The sequence below is a fragment of the Penicillium vulpinum genome (genome assembly GCF_028829585.1).
Source record: "Penicillium vulpinum strain IBT 29486 chromosome Unknown utg000001l_segment0_segment0, whole genome shotgun sequence".
Classification (NCBI taxonomy): Eukaryota; Fungi; Ascomycota; class Eurotiomycetes; order Eurotiales; family Aspergillaceae; genus Penicillium; species Penicillium vulpinum.
The window spans coordinates 3,757,327-3,771,624 of record NW_026643241.1 but is presented as its reverse complement, the minus strand read 5'-3'; the positions used below and the strand labels follow the sequence as shown (position 1 = coordinate 3,771,624).

The window sequence follows — 14,298 nt, the reverse complement described above, 5'->3', positions numbered from 1 at the left end:
CGCAATACCAACCGAAGCCGGAAACGGGATACGCCATCGAAGCAATAGCTTCGGGCAGACGCAGGTGGCTTGGAAATAGGGTCGGCTGACTTGTCCAAAGTGCTGCCGGCCCGGGAGCATCACAGGCACCTCGAGCCAATCCGGACATTATCAAAATGAAAATAGACCCGCTCTATATGAGCAAGGACACGTTCTGGAACAGCAAGGTTCTCTAAAAATGTAATGTAAATAGAATCCAGACTGTTTCGATTTGTCAACAAGGTGCATACATACGTCATGAAATTTAAGTATGTTGCACAAACAAGAATATATATCGACCGGATCATAGCTATCACGAGTAGAGGGGAAAATGGACGACGGTATATTGGGAATGTGCTAAGCTTCTCAGCCAAGGATGCCGAGAAAAGCCTAAAACACAGAAAATCCCCGCCATGCCCGTTATCCCCGGCTGTGTCGGTGACGCGAGTGGATACATGACAATTTCCCCCAACAGGTGGATCTTCTATCAACATTCAATCAACATCGGCTTTTATTTCCGCGTGCGGGGAAATCGCCACCAGTAAGCTTGAACGTGTATGAAAGTTGGAGATAATTGATCCTTGTGTGAAAAAGTTTGGTAGAGGAGGGCGCGTGGCTGGTTGGTTAGAAGTCCAAAGAGACTTCCTTAGTCTTGGTATTATCTCCGTGTCTTACTTGGCCGGCTTAAGCTGAAGGGGGTATGCTGCGAGTAAGGCGGAGTTAGCAAGGAAACAATTGAGAATGGAGGTGGCCTACTCAAAGGTAAGGAGGAACGTGCTCACTTGATTTGGACAGGGCTACAGGGGCGCAGTTCCGTGACGACGCGCGATAAAAGTATCTCCGTAGACAAAATTTATACAACAATATACCTGGAAAGAAGAAGCAGTTCGAATAATTGATTGGTTTTAGTTCAAGTTCCAAATGCGACTAAACATTCAATACTCCGTATACCATCTCCAATTCTCCCATGCTTGCTACATATATTGAGATATGGAAATACAGAAATATAGACAGGGGTTCATCCGTAAAAGCGACTCCACTGCCCAGAAATGCAATCAATCTTAGAATTCGAATACCCAGACCTTGGCTTGACCTTTGCTTAATATTTTTCAGCCCTAGGCTGATATATTTGCAGCATACGTGTTCAGTGTGAGGGTCAATGTATCGAATGCTCACATCAGCTTTATATCCAGTTTTGGAGCCCGAATGATTCTAGTTTTGGAGCCCGAATGATTGCCAATAGTAATCTCAAATTTTTACTGTCCCCAACAACGAGATTGAAATCGAAGCTGAAAAGATTATTCCCAGAACCCGAACCAGTTTATCCCCGATTTTAGGTGCACCCGCGACTGTCAAATCCAACCTTAGAGTCAAATTCAGCCCTACCCGGATGGCATTTGGTAAGGATCCGCATACTTATTCACTGCTCTGTTTAGATCGATCATGCGAGACATTTATCGCTCAAGTAGACCTATAATGTAAGATGCAAGGCACGTCTTGCTTCATAAATTAAGTCCGTTTACATGACACATGTGTGTTGACGGTGGGCTTCATCAGAACTCATTATTAGGCTATATTCAAATGCATATCGAACGCTAGTAATGCCTAACCCAGGGGTAGGCAAGTCAGTAAGGGGCTCCACGGTTATGTAACATTCGATAGACAAGGCAGCAAGATAGCAATCTGTATTTCAACTGCTCTGCAACCCTAGGTACCTTGGCATTATCAATGGCTACCCCCGACCGCAAACTGGTTCACATATTGTTGGCTCGGCACCACAGGAATTGTCTGCGAGAATAGTCACCATCTAGAGCAGGTTATCAAGCCCGCCCCCCTGATAGGCAACCTTCAAAGCTGCAGCGCAGAAGCTACGAAAGCAAGATTGCATAGCGAGAACCAATCTATTTCATGCGTTGAGCGCAAAAAGGTCATTTACGAAATTCTACCGAAGGACCCAACTATCCTTGATTGCCTCGCAATTACGGACAACGGTATACACCTTCCTGTTTTACGAATTGAAAACATACGTGAATACCTTGAGCTCCATACCCAAAACACCCAGACCCAAATCCGAGAACAGTGGGTTATAGCGGCTGCTGGTGCTACATGTATACGCCATCGCTTTGGAGTTATACGTGTGGAAATCTGTGCACGGAACCTGTTGTTGTGGGCGACCTATCGGTTAAGATTTGCGGCTTTTCTAGACCGGCCATTGAGGGCCAAGCTCGTCTCGCAGATCGATATCAAATGTCCTCAGACTGCTCGCGGTCTACTACGACGGATATTTTTGCACTTGGGTGTCTGATATTTGAGAACATGACTGGCCTTCGCTTACATGATGAAATCGATGATGTTAGTATCAGAAAATCAAAAGCCGCTATGCTACTGGACAGTACTCTAGCATTGGCGGGTTCCCTCGCCAGGAGATAATTTATAAGCGCTGGACCTGTCAATACAAAAGCATTGACGAAGCTAAGTATGATCTGTAGAAGGATCATTAAGAAGTGCAAGTGGTCTAGACAGCCAGTCATTGGCTAGAGGTTCATTCTGCACTGCATTAAAGATTGGTTTGGTTGAAGTGGATGGCTTGCTTGAATGGGTGAGATCGGTAAGGTCGGCGAGGTAGGTGGGAGTCGTGACGTAGCGTAATGAGTTCTTGTGGAAACGACTTGTTGAAAGGAATATGGCATGGATGATATGAAGGAAGAATGAGAAGAAGTTGGCTGGTTACCGGTGGTTGGCAAGGGGAAGAGATATAAGAGGCAAGTGACACATGAAGAAAGTGAGAGCTAACTTTGTTAGCTCACAGGGAGAACTTGTCTGGTGAGAAGGTGTGGTTTTGAGAGGTAGATCGAAGGAAGGTATAGCCTAAATTCAATACCTTTATGTGTATTTACTATCCCAATATATATAGGTACTTCGTTCTATTCACTGCATCACATCCGATAGTTGTTGGTATATTTTGAGGATTCAAACCTCGAAGCCTATACATGGATTCGGAAAATCTTTAACACCACTTTGAATGTTTTTTGGACGTCTTTTCAGATTATATTTCCCCCTTCTAGTGTTAGAGCTAGATGGATAAAAACAAGTAAATATCGTGACCATCGTTCTACCTATGGAGACCATCGGAGTCAGTTGGCACCCGAATTGGTCCTGTCGATATGCATTGACTAAGCGAGATAGCCAATGACCGAGGAGTCTGTCGGCGGGAATGGACTTGCTTTCGGGGGTTGAACCAGGTATTGCGGACCGATTGGTGATTCGCAGCTGGCCCTAGAAAGACGTGACATGCTCTTGGGTGTCAGATAGCCTATGCGGCTAGGGATGAGAGATACTGATAATGGCCGAATCATACCCCTTCTTGATTGAAATTGTGGACAAGAAAGGATACAGTCTGGAAGACGATATTCTTATATTTTGCTAACACCTCTCACACAGCCAAAGTTCCATCAACGACATCACTTGTTTCCGCTTTGGGGGTATGCTCACCCAAGCTGGGGTTCAGCTCGATAATTTGGATGTTGTGGTCAGTCGAGACAATCTGTCTATCGCTATGCTGTCTCGGATCTCGACACTGAATCAAGAATCGGGGTAGTTAAGTGATATGAGGCAGTGATCTGATCGGTCTGTTCGGGGGTTTCAGTCGGGGGTGGGGGGGTCCATTTTATTTGCGTTGTATGGAAGCATCCGCCATATAGTGTGCTATAGATATCAGCTTCACGGAAGGCGGAAGGTACACGCGCTGCGGAGACATTTGAGTCATGACCTTTCTGAATCCATTCAACACGAGACTAGAAGGAATCTGTTATGATATTCTGTTGAAGATAGAAATCTAAAAGGCCAGTTCTTCGAGAATGATATCTGCGATGCTATACCAGATGGCTCTGTCGGGTGAGGTGAGTATCGTTGGGTTCACTTTTTTTGGAAATAAAGGAAGACAAGGAACCGACCTTCGGGCTCAGGGGCCTAGAGAGACAAGAATTTGCATGTTAGTCACCTGTCTCCGTTCATCTCCTATGGGATCGGGTCTCCTTTGCATCCGGCGCTTTGCTAGGTTCTCAAATTCAGTGATGCTAGATTTATACACAGAGTGCACGATAGATTAGTCTGGCAGTTAAAGTTTCTTCCTTGGCGGAGAGCCAAGGAAGTTTTGCAATTCTGGGGAAAGGGCGTGACTCCGGCAGGGGTCAACTATTTTCCATATGCTATTTGGATTTCGAAACATACACGAGAAAGAAAAGAAACATAGTTCGATTGAAATAATGGCTGCTTCTAACTCGAGAGATCTTAGAGCGATCGAAACACCTGTTTATGTCTCTCTTTGGTTCCTTCCTACCAGTCGAGTCATACACATCTGCATGGACCAAGTAGAATTCTGGGGGTACTCCTACGCCGTAGGCTCGGTAGGCTCGGCAGCAATTAATTTCACTTACTGAGAGGATACTGAGCCAATCATGTCTCACTCCTGTGCTAATGGACAAGGCTAACCACCGAGTTTAAGAACACCAAATTACAACGCTCCCAATAATCCTTTCGCAGGGCTTTCATCAGAGAACGTTCAAAGGCTGGTTTAACCGGGCAATTACTTACTTTACCTACCAATCTAAGAAGCCCATTATTTCCCGTCAACCGACTCGATAAGGAAATTCCACACACGAAACACAAACGCGGGGTCGCCAAGCCCCTAGACAGAAGCTAACGCATGCACCCATCAACAATGAGATCATCCTAGGGGCCAAGCCCAGCTCAGTGACGACGCCTTGAATTAATCGAAGAGATATGATAGGACAAGAGGTTGTTTACAAAGTGTCTGCCTGAGGTATTATGTCTCGTGTACAGTTGAGGCGAGGGGCCGAGCACACTCCTTATTCCTTTGGGCGATGGTGAAGTGGATCATCTCAGATTCTGGGGGTGGGTTCTTCAGCCGAGTGGATCTGACAGTTCTCAGTTTCTACTTCGAGTGACTTGTTTATGTGTACTGGTACATAAGTTGAATGCTAGGGGTGCAATTATTTTGGGTATTCATACAGTGGACGTTCGATGTGTGTGTACCTTGTTGAAAAAAAAAACATCTGGGCCTTCGCTCTGTTTACACCCCTGATTTGAGAGCGCGTATTGCTCCTTGGCTGGTGTTAGGTCTAGTCTGGCCCTATTGCCTGTGCTGTTCTGGGCAGTCTGTTATTCTGTCATTATTACCACACGCTCTTCAAAACTTGATGGTCATCGCCGGTACCTTCGGCTGAGCGATGTCATTCTTACCATAACATATGATACCTCTACATACCGAAATAGAGGCAGCGAGTTGATATAGATACCTACAATATGATGTAGAGTCGGGAGTACTTGTAAGATATTCATTGTGATAGTATTGATGTAGGGTAAAGTAGCCCTTAAAACAAAAACGCCAGGTCTATCTTGCCATTCTATGGCGAAGGTTCCAAAGACCGACCGAACAAAAGAAAGAAAGGTCCCGCCTAGGACATGAGTAGTTCCTCTGGTCGCATGCAGCTGATGTCGATGGATACATGTCGACAAGGTAAAAGGGGGTATGTGTGTGAATAGTAGTGGAAAACATGCGTGAGTTGTAGAATCAAGTAGTTGAGTCGAGTAGGCAGCAGTAACTGGGCTGAGCACTCTACCGAGCAACACGCTTCAGATATCGCATCGTGAGGTACACAGCCGCCATGCTGGTGTACAGACCACCACCAGCAGTGATCCAGACAGGACGGTGAACGCTGAAGGAGGTTCGCAGAAAGTTGGCTTCCTTGGGTTGTCTCTCTCCTTTGGGTAGTGTTAGCTATGTCTGAATATCAGGAGCAAGGTGGATGAGACGGTCGGAAGACAAAAGGGAAGAACATACCCTGCTGGAAGATACGCTGGCGCAGATTATTCAAACCCTGCCTTGAGCGGGCAGGGAGGGCTTGCAGTTGCTGCATGATAGGACCCATGGCTGCTGACATCTTGGATGTAGTGTATTGGATTGTATAGTAATGGAAAAGTGAAGTTGATGGATAGAAGTGGATGGAGAGGAGAGTTTCTTGAAAAGTAAACAGTTACACAATCAGGAGACACATAAAAGAAGGACTTATATACACTTTCCAGTATCATCTGACTTAATGCGGGGTTGGGAGTCAGTCAGGACTTGGGACTGAGGGAAAGGTGACATCTAGGGCATCCATGTACGGTGGCAAGCCAATGGTCACAATGCGTCACATAATTTTGGAATTCTAGGCTGAGTTTCAAGACCCAAAACATCCCCATATGGCCTAAATGGCCTTCATTTGATGTCGTGGTGATGATTCAAGTCAGTTAGCTTTCCAACTTCCACGGGTTGTGTTATCTACTTCGAGGTACACAGTTATCCGTTTACAGAAGACTTAAACATTAAAGAGACTTGACGTGGTAGAATTCTTAAAAATAATAATAACCGCCTTTGTGGTTGATAGTGGGCAGTGCCAGTCGATCATCATGGGCATTAGCCCTCTCCCCACATTCTCTGTGTCGAAGTGGTCTTGACTAGCCTTAATTGTATGCTATTGGCTAGGTTTGGCATCAGAGACCAAAATTACATCAATACATGTATATTAAGACATTGTAAAGTACCTGTGTACCTTCAGCTACTTGCAACTGTACATTGTGACACACAGACAAATAGGGGGCTGTCTAGGCGAGATGATCACCCTGCTATAGGATGGTTCCCCTGAAAAGTGACACAGGCTAAATTGGGATATATTATCTATGATTTTATATTTACTTTCATTATTGCTATATGCGTATAGATTTTATGATGATAAACAAAAGTGGAATGTCGTGGTGGAGTCCGGGGGGTTTGGCCCGGTCCCACACAAATCTGGGGGATTGCGGGGTTAGTGGGCCTGGCTGAGCTTAGATTGACTCTGAACTTCAAGACTGGACATGTGCCCTGGTATGGATTCAGCTCTAGAGGGACCTTATTATTAGCGATATACGAAAGTTGATACACTCTGTTGCCATTTGTGAGGACAGCATTTGGAGGGAGAATACTTCATCACCCGACTCTTGGTGACAGGAAAGCCTGAGGCAAATATACATTGTCACCCGACAGAAAGGAGTATTAGGGCAAGAACAGTCCGAAATCTGACTCAACTTTATGTAGATCTACACATTCGTAAAATAAGCATACATTTGAGGAAAACTAGTTTCATTAGAAGTATAAAAGGAGCTAAAAATGAAGCAGGCTAAGAGCATTCTATCCATATCGTTCACCTGAGACAGAATGTCAATGCTCATAAGATATCTAGCCTGTATCTAAAAAGGCGGCGATATAACACTTTCTATACCGATAAGTGAAGGTAAGACCAAGAGAGCCTCTTAAATCATAGAACTTAAAAGCTACTACCACAAATTACTGGCTATAGAAGAAAATATGTTTTCTTAGAATAAGTCCGATGCTTTCAGAGAACCCACAGGTATTAAAGCAAGGGAATTTAGATTATGCTGGTATTTTTGCGAGTCTTGTATGACCTTTTGGATTCGAAGTTTGCAAAGCTCTCACAGTCTCACCTATAATTCCTCGTGAGGAGACGGTTTTCATCTCACTGCTTCTCAATATCGCTGAATGAGTTTGACGGGATTGCATGTCGTACAAGAACAGGCAGACACAGCATGCCTTACTCTCTTATAATGTGACTAGTCCTTCACTTGAAATATTGAATTCTTTTAGCTGAATGATTACAGATAGCATAGTGACATGATACTGAGTCATAGTCAGGCAAGAAAATTAGATTTGATTCAGCCTTCACGCCCTAGTTGCAGATAAATGTCAGTAACTGTTACGGATGAAAAGTTCATTTTAGTCTGATTGACCTCGATGCTACTCATTTCTGCGACGCAGTATAAAGCTTCCGAAACTCTGACTCGCGCCCCAACAATGCCCCAGGAGCATCAAACTCTATCAGTGACCCATTCTGCAGAAGCGCCACGCTATCAAAGCGCTCGATATGCCGTAACCTATGCACGACGGCTATCACCGTTTGCGCCGCACACTCCTGCTCGATTATCTCAAGCATCCGGACTTCGGTTTCCCAGTCAACGCTGCTAGTCGCCTCGTCCAAGATGAGCAGCGGGCTTGGGGTGGTCAAGGCCCGGGCTAGTGCCAACAGTTGCTTTTCGCCATATGACCAGTCCAGCGCGTCGAGAGTCACATCCAGCCCGCCCTTTGCGCTGAGCGACTCCCATAGGCCCACTTTCTTGATAGCGGTGACAATCTGCTCTTCTGATAAGGTGCCTCTAGGGTCAAAGCTATCACGCAGCGTACCAGGGAGAAAGAAGGGGTCCTGTGGGATGACAGTGATCTGTGAACGGAGCGCGGCGGGGTGGATGGTAGAGATGTCCACGTTGTCTATGGTGATGCGGCCCTGGGAGAGTTCCAGCATACGCAAGAGGGCCATGATGAGGGAAGTCTTGCCGCTGCCAGAAGGCCCGCAGACGGCGATCTTTTGGCCGCAGGGAATTTTCAAGGAGAGGTCTGAGAGAACGGGTTTATCGCGAGGACTATCAGACCAGGAAAAGATTGTCAGCAACCTATTGAAGGGGGTTGGAGGGGGAGGTTTTGTCAGCTACTTTCCATCTACATACCTATATCCCGCGGAGACATTCTCGAAACGGATCTCTGCGCGCGTCAGCCAGCCCGCTTCTATCCCCTCTGATGCTTCGACGGGAGTCTCCTTCATAAATTCTTGCACGCGGGCCACGGCACCGAGTGAGATCTCCATCTCCGTCCATGACTCGATGGTGGTGTTCAGGTTCTGACTGATAGAAATAATCAGGTTCAGTGCAACTCCGATTTCACCGGCGCTGAAACGGTCCTTAAGGGAGGTGACCACTGCGACGAGTATAACCGCGAGGAGCATGACTAGCATATCCAGCGCCAGCTTGAGACCCTGTCTTATACAGTACAACATGTAGAAGGGCTTCTGGGTGACATCGAGCTTAGCAATGCATTGCCGGTGGAACTCCGGTTGCCACTGCAAGCTCTGAATTACCGATAGTCCGCTGACGGTCTCTTGAAAGTGGGAGAACAGGAGTGCCTTGGCTTCTATATCCAAAAGACGGACCTGGCGGGAAGTCCGGAGATAGCCGTGTTGGAGGACCCAGATCGCGAGTAGCATGAATGGGAGCGCGATGGTAATGTATTTGCCGACCACGCATAGGATGACCAGGCTGACGACGCATAGACTGAAGGCTGGATGAATGATGTTAATGAAAGAACCTTGATCATGTGTAGTGATTAGATGCTTGCCTTCCACAAAGTTTAATGCGGTGGTAGGGAGCGCAAAGTCGATCAGCTCCATGTCTTGACTAAACCGATTCATAATGCTTCCACTATCTGTTTTCTGGAAGAAACTGAAGGGCGCGCTGGAAGTTCGTTAGTCGAGGCTTCTGATAGCTGATGGTCTTTCAATATACCGTAGAACAGCTTGCAATAGGTCCGAATGCAGAGCTAGGGAAGTGTTGCCAACAATCTCAACGATCAACATCCTACATCAAGATAAGCGACTTTCCAATGCAGGAGGGAAAACGGTCTTACCAGCACCCGGCCCCGAGGGAAAAAATAGCCAACAGAGAAATGACTGTATAAACCCCGAGATATTTTCCCACATGCGAATTCGGATCAGTCTCATTTGCATTGGACCACCATTCTAACCAAATTGCTAAATAACTAGCTTAGCCTCGATTCTTTGAGAGCATATGAGCAAACTTACAGGAGAACTGAGTGGTGAAGCCGTACGCGAGCAAAAATAAGGCAAAGAAGGCTACTTGCAGGAGCCCTGCTTTTCGGGCGTAGTAGCTGTAAATAGACCAGCTGCCATCTCGCCTCGCCAGGTTTTTCTTCAACTCGGTAGATTCGGATTCACTTCTTTCGCTACTTGCATGCCTTGACAGCGGGTTGGGTTCTGTTATTTCGTTGGATTCTGCGTTCACTGCGTCATCATTGCCGTCAAGTCTGGACTGTGTATACTCGGGTAACTGGTCGATCAGTTCTTGGTATGTGCCTTGCAGAATTCTACGACCGGTTTTGAGGACAATAACTTCGTCCGCATACGGAAGTAGGGATCCTAAGGTTTTCATATTAACAACCTTGCATCAAGGAGCCACAGGATATACCCACGAGTATGAGTCGCAAGAACCACGGTTGTACTTGTCCGTCGCAAGATTCCATCACGTCCAAATAGACGCTCGCCCACTATGCGAGTATTTTGTGCATCTAGTCCACTGAATGTATCATCAAGAAGCACATTTGGGAGGCGGGAGTAGACTGCGCGTGCAAGAGCCTAGGTTAAATCAGCATTTAGTCCGTGGCAATGGATTTCCCGGCTATTCTCTCACCACCCGCTGTTTTTGCCCACCGCTGAGACTTATTCCACTACTACCAGCAATGTGCATGCTTCCTTGGGGGAATTTGTTGATATCGTCCACGAGTCCACAAGCCGAGATAGTAAGATCATACCATTTCTGATCTAGTGCTGTCCAGCCAGTGATGTTATCCTGGATGGAGCTGTTCATAATCCAAGGAGTTTGCGGACAATATGCTATATTTCCCGGGGCATGGTACATAGTGCCACTCTCAATCTGAGTCTGGCCCATGATGGTATCCAAGAGAGCAGATTTTCCACACCCGACCGAACCCACGATCATGACAATCTTACCTGTAGGAATGGACAGGGTTAGATCGTGAAGAACGGCAGGGCTTCCAGCTGTCCAAGATATGGATGCGTTCTGGAATGACACGAATTTGTCGGACGAAGCTGATATCCCAAGGGCCTTGGCAGCCACAGAAAGCTTGGAAAGCTCAACACTATCACCCATCGAAAATTCAGGTTTCGTCTGGGCAGGAGGCAATTCACTTGATCTTTCTCGCAGGCAATAATTCTGAATCCGGTCGAAGCAGCCGATAGACTGTGTTACTGTGGGCAGCGCCTGGATTAACGCCATCAGAGGCGTTGTCAAGATGGAGATAAGAGAAAGTGTTGTAAATGCCTGCGTAGTGAGGATCTGCGCATCGTGCTTGGTCACAGCTATAATCGTATACACAAGAAAGACCGAATACGGCGCAAGGTCCACGGAAATAGACGCTAACCAAGACATAATCACATTTAGTTGGTGCTTTTCTAAGAGGTTTCCTCACTTTCAAAGAACACGACTTACATAGTATGACGATTCCCACGATAAGCTTTCGAAATCGCCTAGAGGCACTGAGCTCGACCTTCCGATACCGAGTAATGATATTAAACAAGATGACTTCGAGTCCCATCATTTTGACAGCTTTCATATCCCCCAGCATTGCTGTGGTAGCTGCTAAGCGTTCCTGGATATGTCCCACCCACTTCTTCTGCGCCTCTCCGCATTTAGCGGAAACAGGAGTAGTGGCAATAATACATACCACGGCGATGACAGCCGGAAGCACACAAGCGACATATACTTGACTCTCTAGCAGCCAAATAGCAATCACCACAGAGATGAGAGAAGCCCATATCTCATGCAGCAACCGCATGCTCATTGTGATACGTGTCGTATCCGTGCCCATGAGGGCGACCGCGTCCCCAGTTTTTGAGCCGGTTGTACTTCGTAGCGCCAGAGTTTGCTCATGAATCATGGCAATCAGACCCGACCGTACGACGGTCGCCAGTCGGCTGGCCTGGCGGTAGTAGCTCGCTGTGCAGATGGCGATTCCGGTGTAAACGAGCGCATATGCCCCGACCAGCGCATTTCCATATCGCTGCCTCTCCGCGGTCATCGGGGAACCCATCCACTCGATTGTGGCGGAAAGCAGAAACGGCTGGCAGAAGGTGAATCCTGCGAGGAGAATCCGCGGGATGATCGCGGAGAGAAGGGGCCGATAGTATGCTCGGAAGGTCGCTTTGATCAGTCGGTACTTCCCGTGGCCGTTGGACCAGGTTTGCGCCAGGCGCGCCTCTGCGCATTGTCCCAGTAGCTTGGAGTCTATATCTGTCAGGTCTTCCAGGCAGATAATGGATTTATAGGCGTTCCGAAAGAGCGGAAGGACCCAGAAAAAGAGGTTGCGTCCCCAGAATCCGTGGATCTCTTCGATCGCAACATTTTGGTAGAGTGGCTTGATGAAGTTGACTTTCCGAGCAGACTCCAGGACAGTAGTCGTGACAACAATAATATATATAGCCGTGAACAGTCCTCGGGGAACTGGAATGGAGGGGATGAGCCATAATGTGCGCAAGTGAGGTATGTAGAGAATAGACAAGGTCGAAAAATAAACGATGAGCGCATCAGACGGCTGGATAGCTCGTTGATCTTCAAGAAAGGACAGAATAATCGCTGCGAGTGTTGCGACTATATTGATCGCTGCCGCCGGAGTCGAAATCTTGGTGTGTAGTGCTACGGTTTGCACTTGGTAGACAGTAAAGACGATATGCAGCACGAAAAGCACAAACAGTAGGATCTAATGTTCTTGAACAGTGAACAAATGTACATAAATCATCCCAAATCCGATGGGAAATACAATCGTACCGATTTATAGATTGCGAATTTGAGGGAGTTGGACTTCACGGCTGACCGTCGCAAGATCTCGAGTCGAGGGATGAGCCATAGTAAGAAAGCGAGTGACGGCAAGATACTGAAAATGGCATCTTCAAAAAGCAGAGTAAAATCAAATGCTCGACATTTGATATCGACTCGAATATTGAACTGATTGTCACCATCGACAGGACAAATGTTCGAAACCATCCTATTCAAACGTTGAACCTCTGTCTCTACTCCAGAGTCAGTCTCAAATTTTGAAATGACCAAATTTTATGGTCCCACAGGTTTAAGGAGATAAGAGACTAAGTGCTCAAAAGATATAGGCTACTGGACTAGCCTAGTGTGATATCGTAATAGTAATTCACTGGTCCTACTGGCTGGAGTTGTTTGAGGCGCTTTTATTCCGTCGGATCCCCGCTTCAGTTCAGGGGTGAGAGATCGGATAAGAACCCCCCAAATCCTACATGTACAAGGAAAGGTTTGATCTCATAAATGATGTTGATTTTAGGTTGAATTTTCGCCATGGGCTATGATTTGATTATTTGGATGAGGTAGATCACTTAATGGGAGGCCATCTCTAGCACTTTCTTGGTCGCCCATACAATCCCCCATATCTCTTTTGTTCAATAACGTCGAGATCACCAGTGACAACATTATACAGATGCAGCCCATAAAGGAAACAACACTCGGTACCTTGTTCCAGAAGAGTGCATCGACAATCAGCGCGAGCACTGCCTGGGCATAAATCATATTGATTCCTCGCTGCGACTTTGCTGTAGACAGACCGGCTGCAAGTAAAACGTCCTGCAAGTCTTATTAGCCCGATTCAATTATTTTAGACGGTCGGATTGCGAATAGAAAACATGACGTGTAAAACTAATGTAATGGGATATCCTACCATCAAGAATCCGAACACGCCGACCGCGAGAAGCAAAAGACAACTCGACCAGTCTAAGCGTGATATATTATCCCACTTCACGATCCCAGAGCTCATGACACATGAGATTATTGCGGCAAGTATTAAGGTAGCCGCAGCAAAATATTTGACGCTTGTCAATGGATGAGTCCTGGTCCCGATGTAATGAAGGGCTATGATTGCAGTCTAGGTGGAATATTTAGTAAATCAGAGTCCTTCCGCTTCCGATAGCTTGGAAATTGACCATTCCCCCTTGTGCTCCTAGGATAGCAAATCCAACCCCTGCACTTTTGAACACGTTATCTATATCCCTTGTTCCTGCCCGCCCCGAGCTAGGTTCAACGTGGGTGATCAGTCCAATACCTGTTAACGATGTTAGCCCAGACATGATCTGAACCCACGAGACTGATCCTGAGGAAATGATTCCTATGACTGCGCAAGCCCCCATCGGGGCCAAGAAATTTAACACTGTCGCCTCCGCTAGAGAAAGATAGATTAACGAAACTAAGTGGTGGCGATTATAGTCAGTCTTCATTTTTCAACTTAGGCTTTTGAAAGCAAATAGAGAAAAAGGCAATCGATACTTGCAGTAAAATCCGATCACCCCAAATGCCCCCGCGACGCCTCGCACCATCAACAACATCTGCAGCGAACCAGGCTTTCCACTGCTTGTGTCCTTCTCGGAAAGAGGGGGTGACATGGGCTTTGGGGAGTCAGGTCTCCACCAGAGATAGACTATGCTCGCCACGACGGTAAAGGCCATGCGAATTCCCAGTATCTGGAGCGGGTGAACGGTCGAGCTGCCTGAGGTCTGGAGAGACTTCGCC

General features: G+C 46.7%; 2 protein-coding genes across 2 annotated transcripts; both read right to left on the bottom strand.

Moving 5' to 3' along the window:
• Positions 1 to 5,656: 5,656 nt before the first annotated feature.
• On the bottom strand, positions 5,657 to 5,981 carry N7479_001360 (uncharacterized protein; the record flags this gene model as incomplete). Its single annotated transcript, XM_057249057.1, has 2 exons — positions 5,657 to 5,802; positions 5,882 to 5,981. The coding sequence occupies 2 exons, from the start codon at positions 5,979 to 5,981 to the stop codon at positions 5,657 to 5,659; spliced, it is 246 nt and encodes an 81-aa protein (XP_057113489.1).
• A 1,896-nt stretch (positions 5,982 to 7,877) lies between these two features.
• N7479_001359 (ABC transporter integral membrane type 1) lies at positions 7,878 to 12,759 on the bottom strand (the record flags this gene model as incomplete). Its single annotated transcript, XM_057249056.1, has 9 exons — positions 7,878 to 8,583; positions 8,638 to 9,417; positions 9,469 to 9,540; positions 9,590 to 9,713; positions 9,765 to 10,118; positions 10,172 to 10,334; positions 10,390 to 11,135; positions 11,209 to 12,475; positions 12,544 to 12,759. 9 exons carry the CDS (start codon positions 12,757 to 12,759, stop codon positions 7,878 to 7,880), a joined length of 4,428 nt encoding a protein of 1,475 aa, XP_057113488.1.
• Positions 12,760 to 14,298: the final 1,539 nt, after the last annotated feature.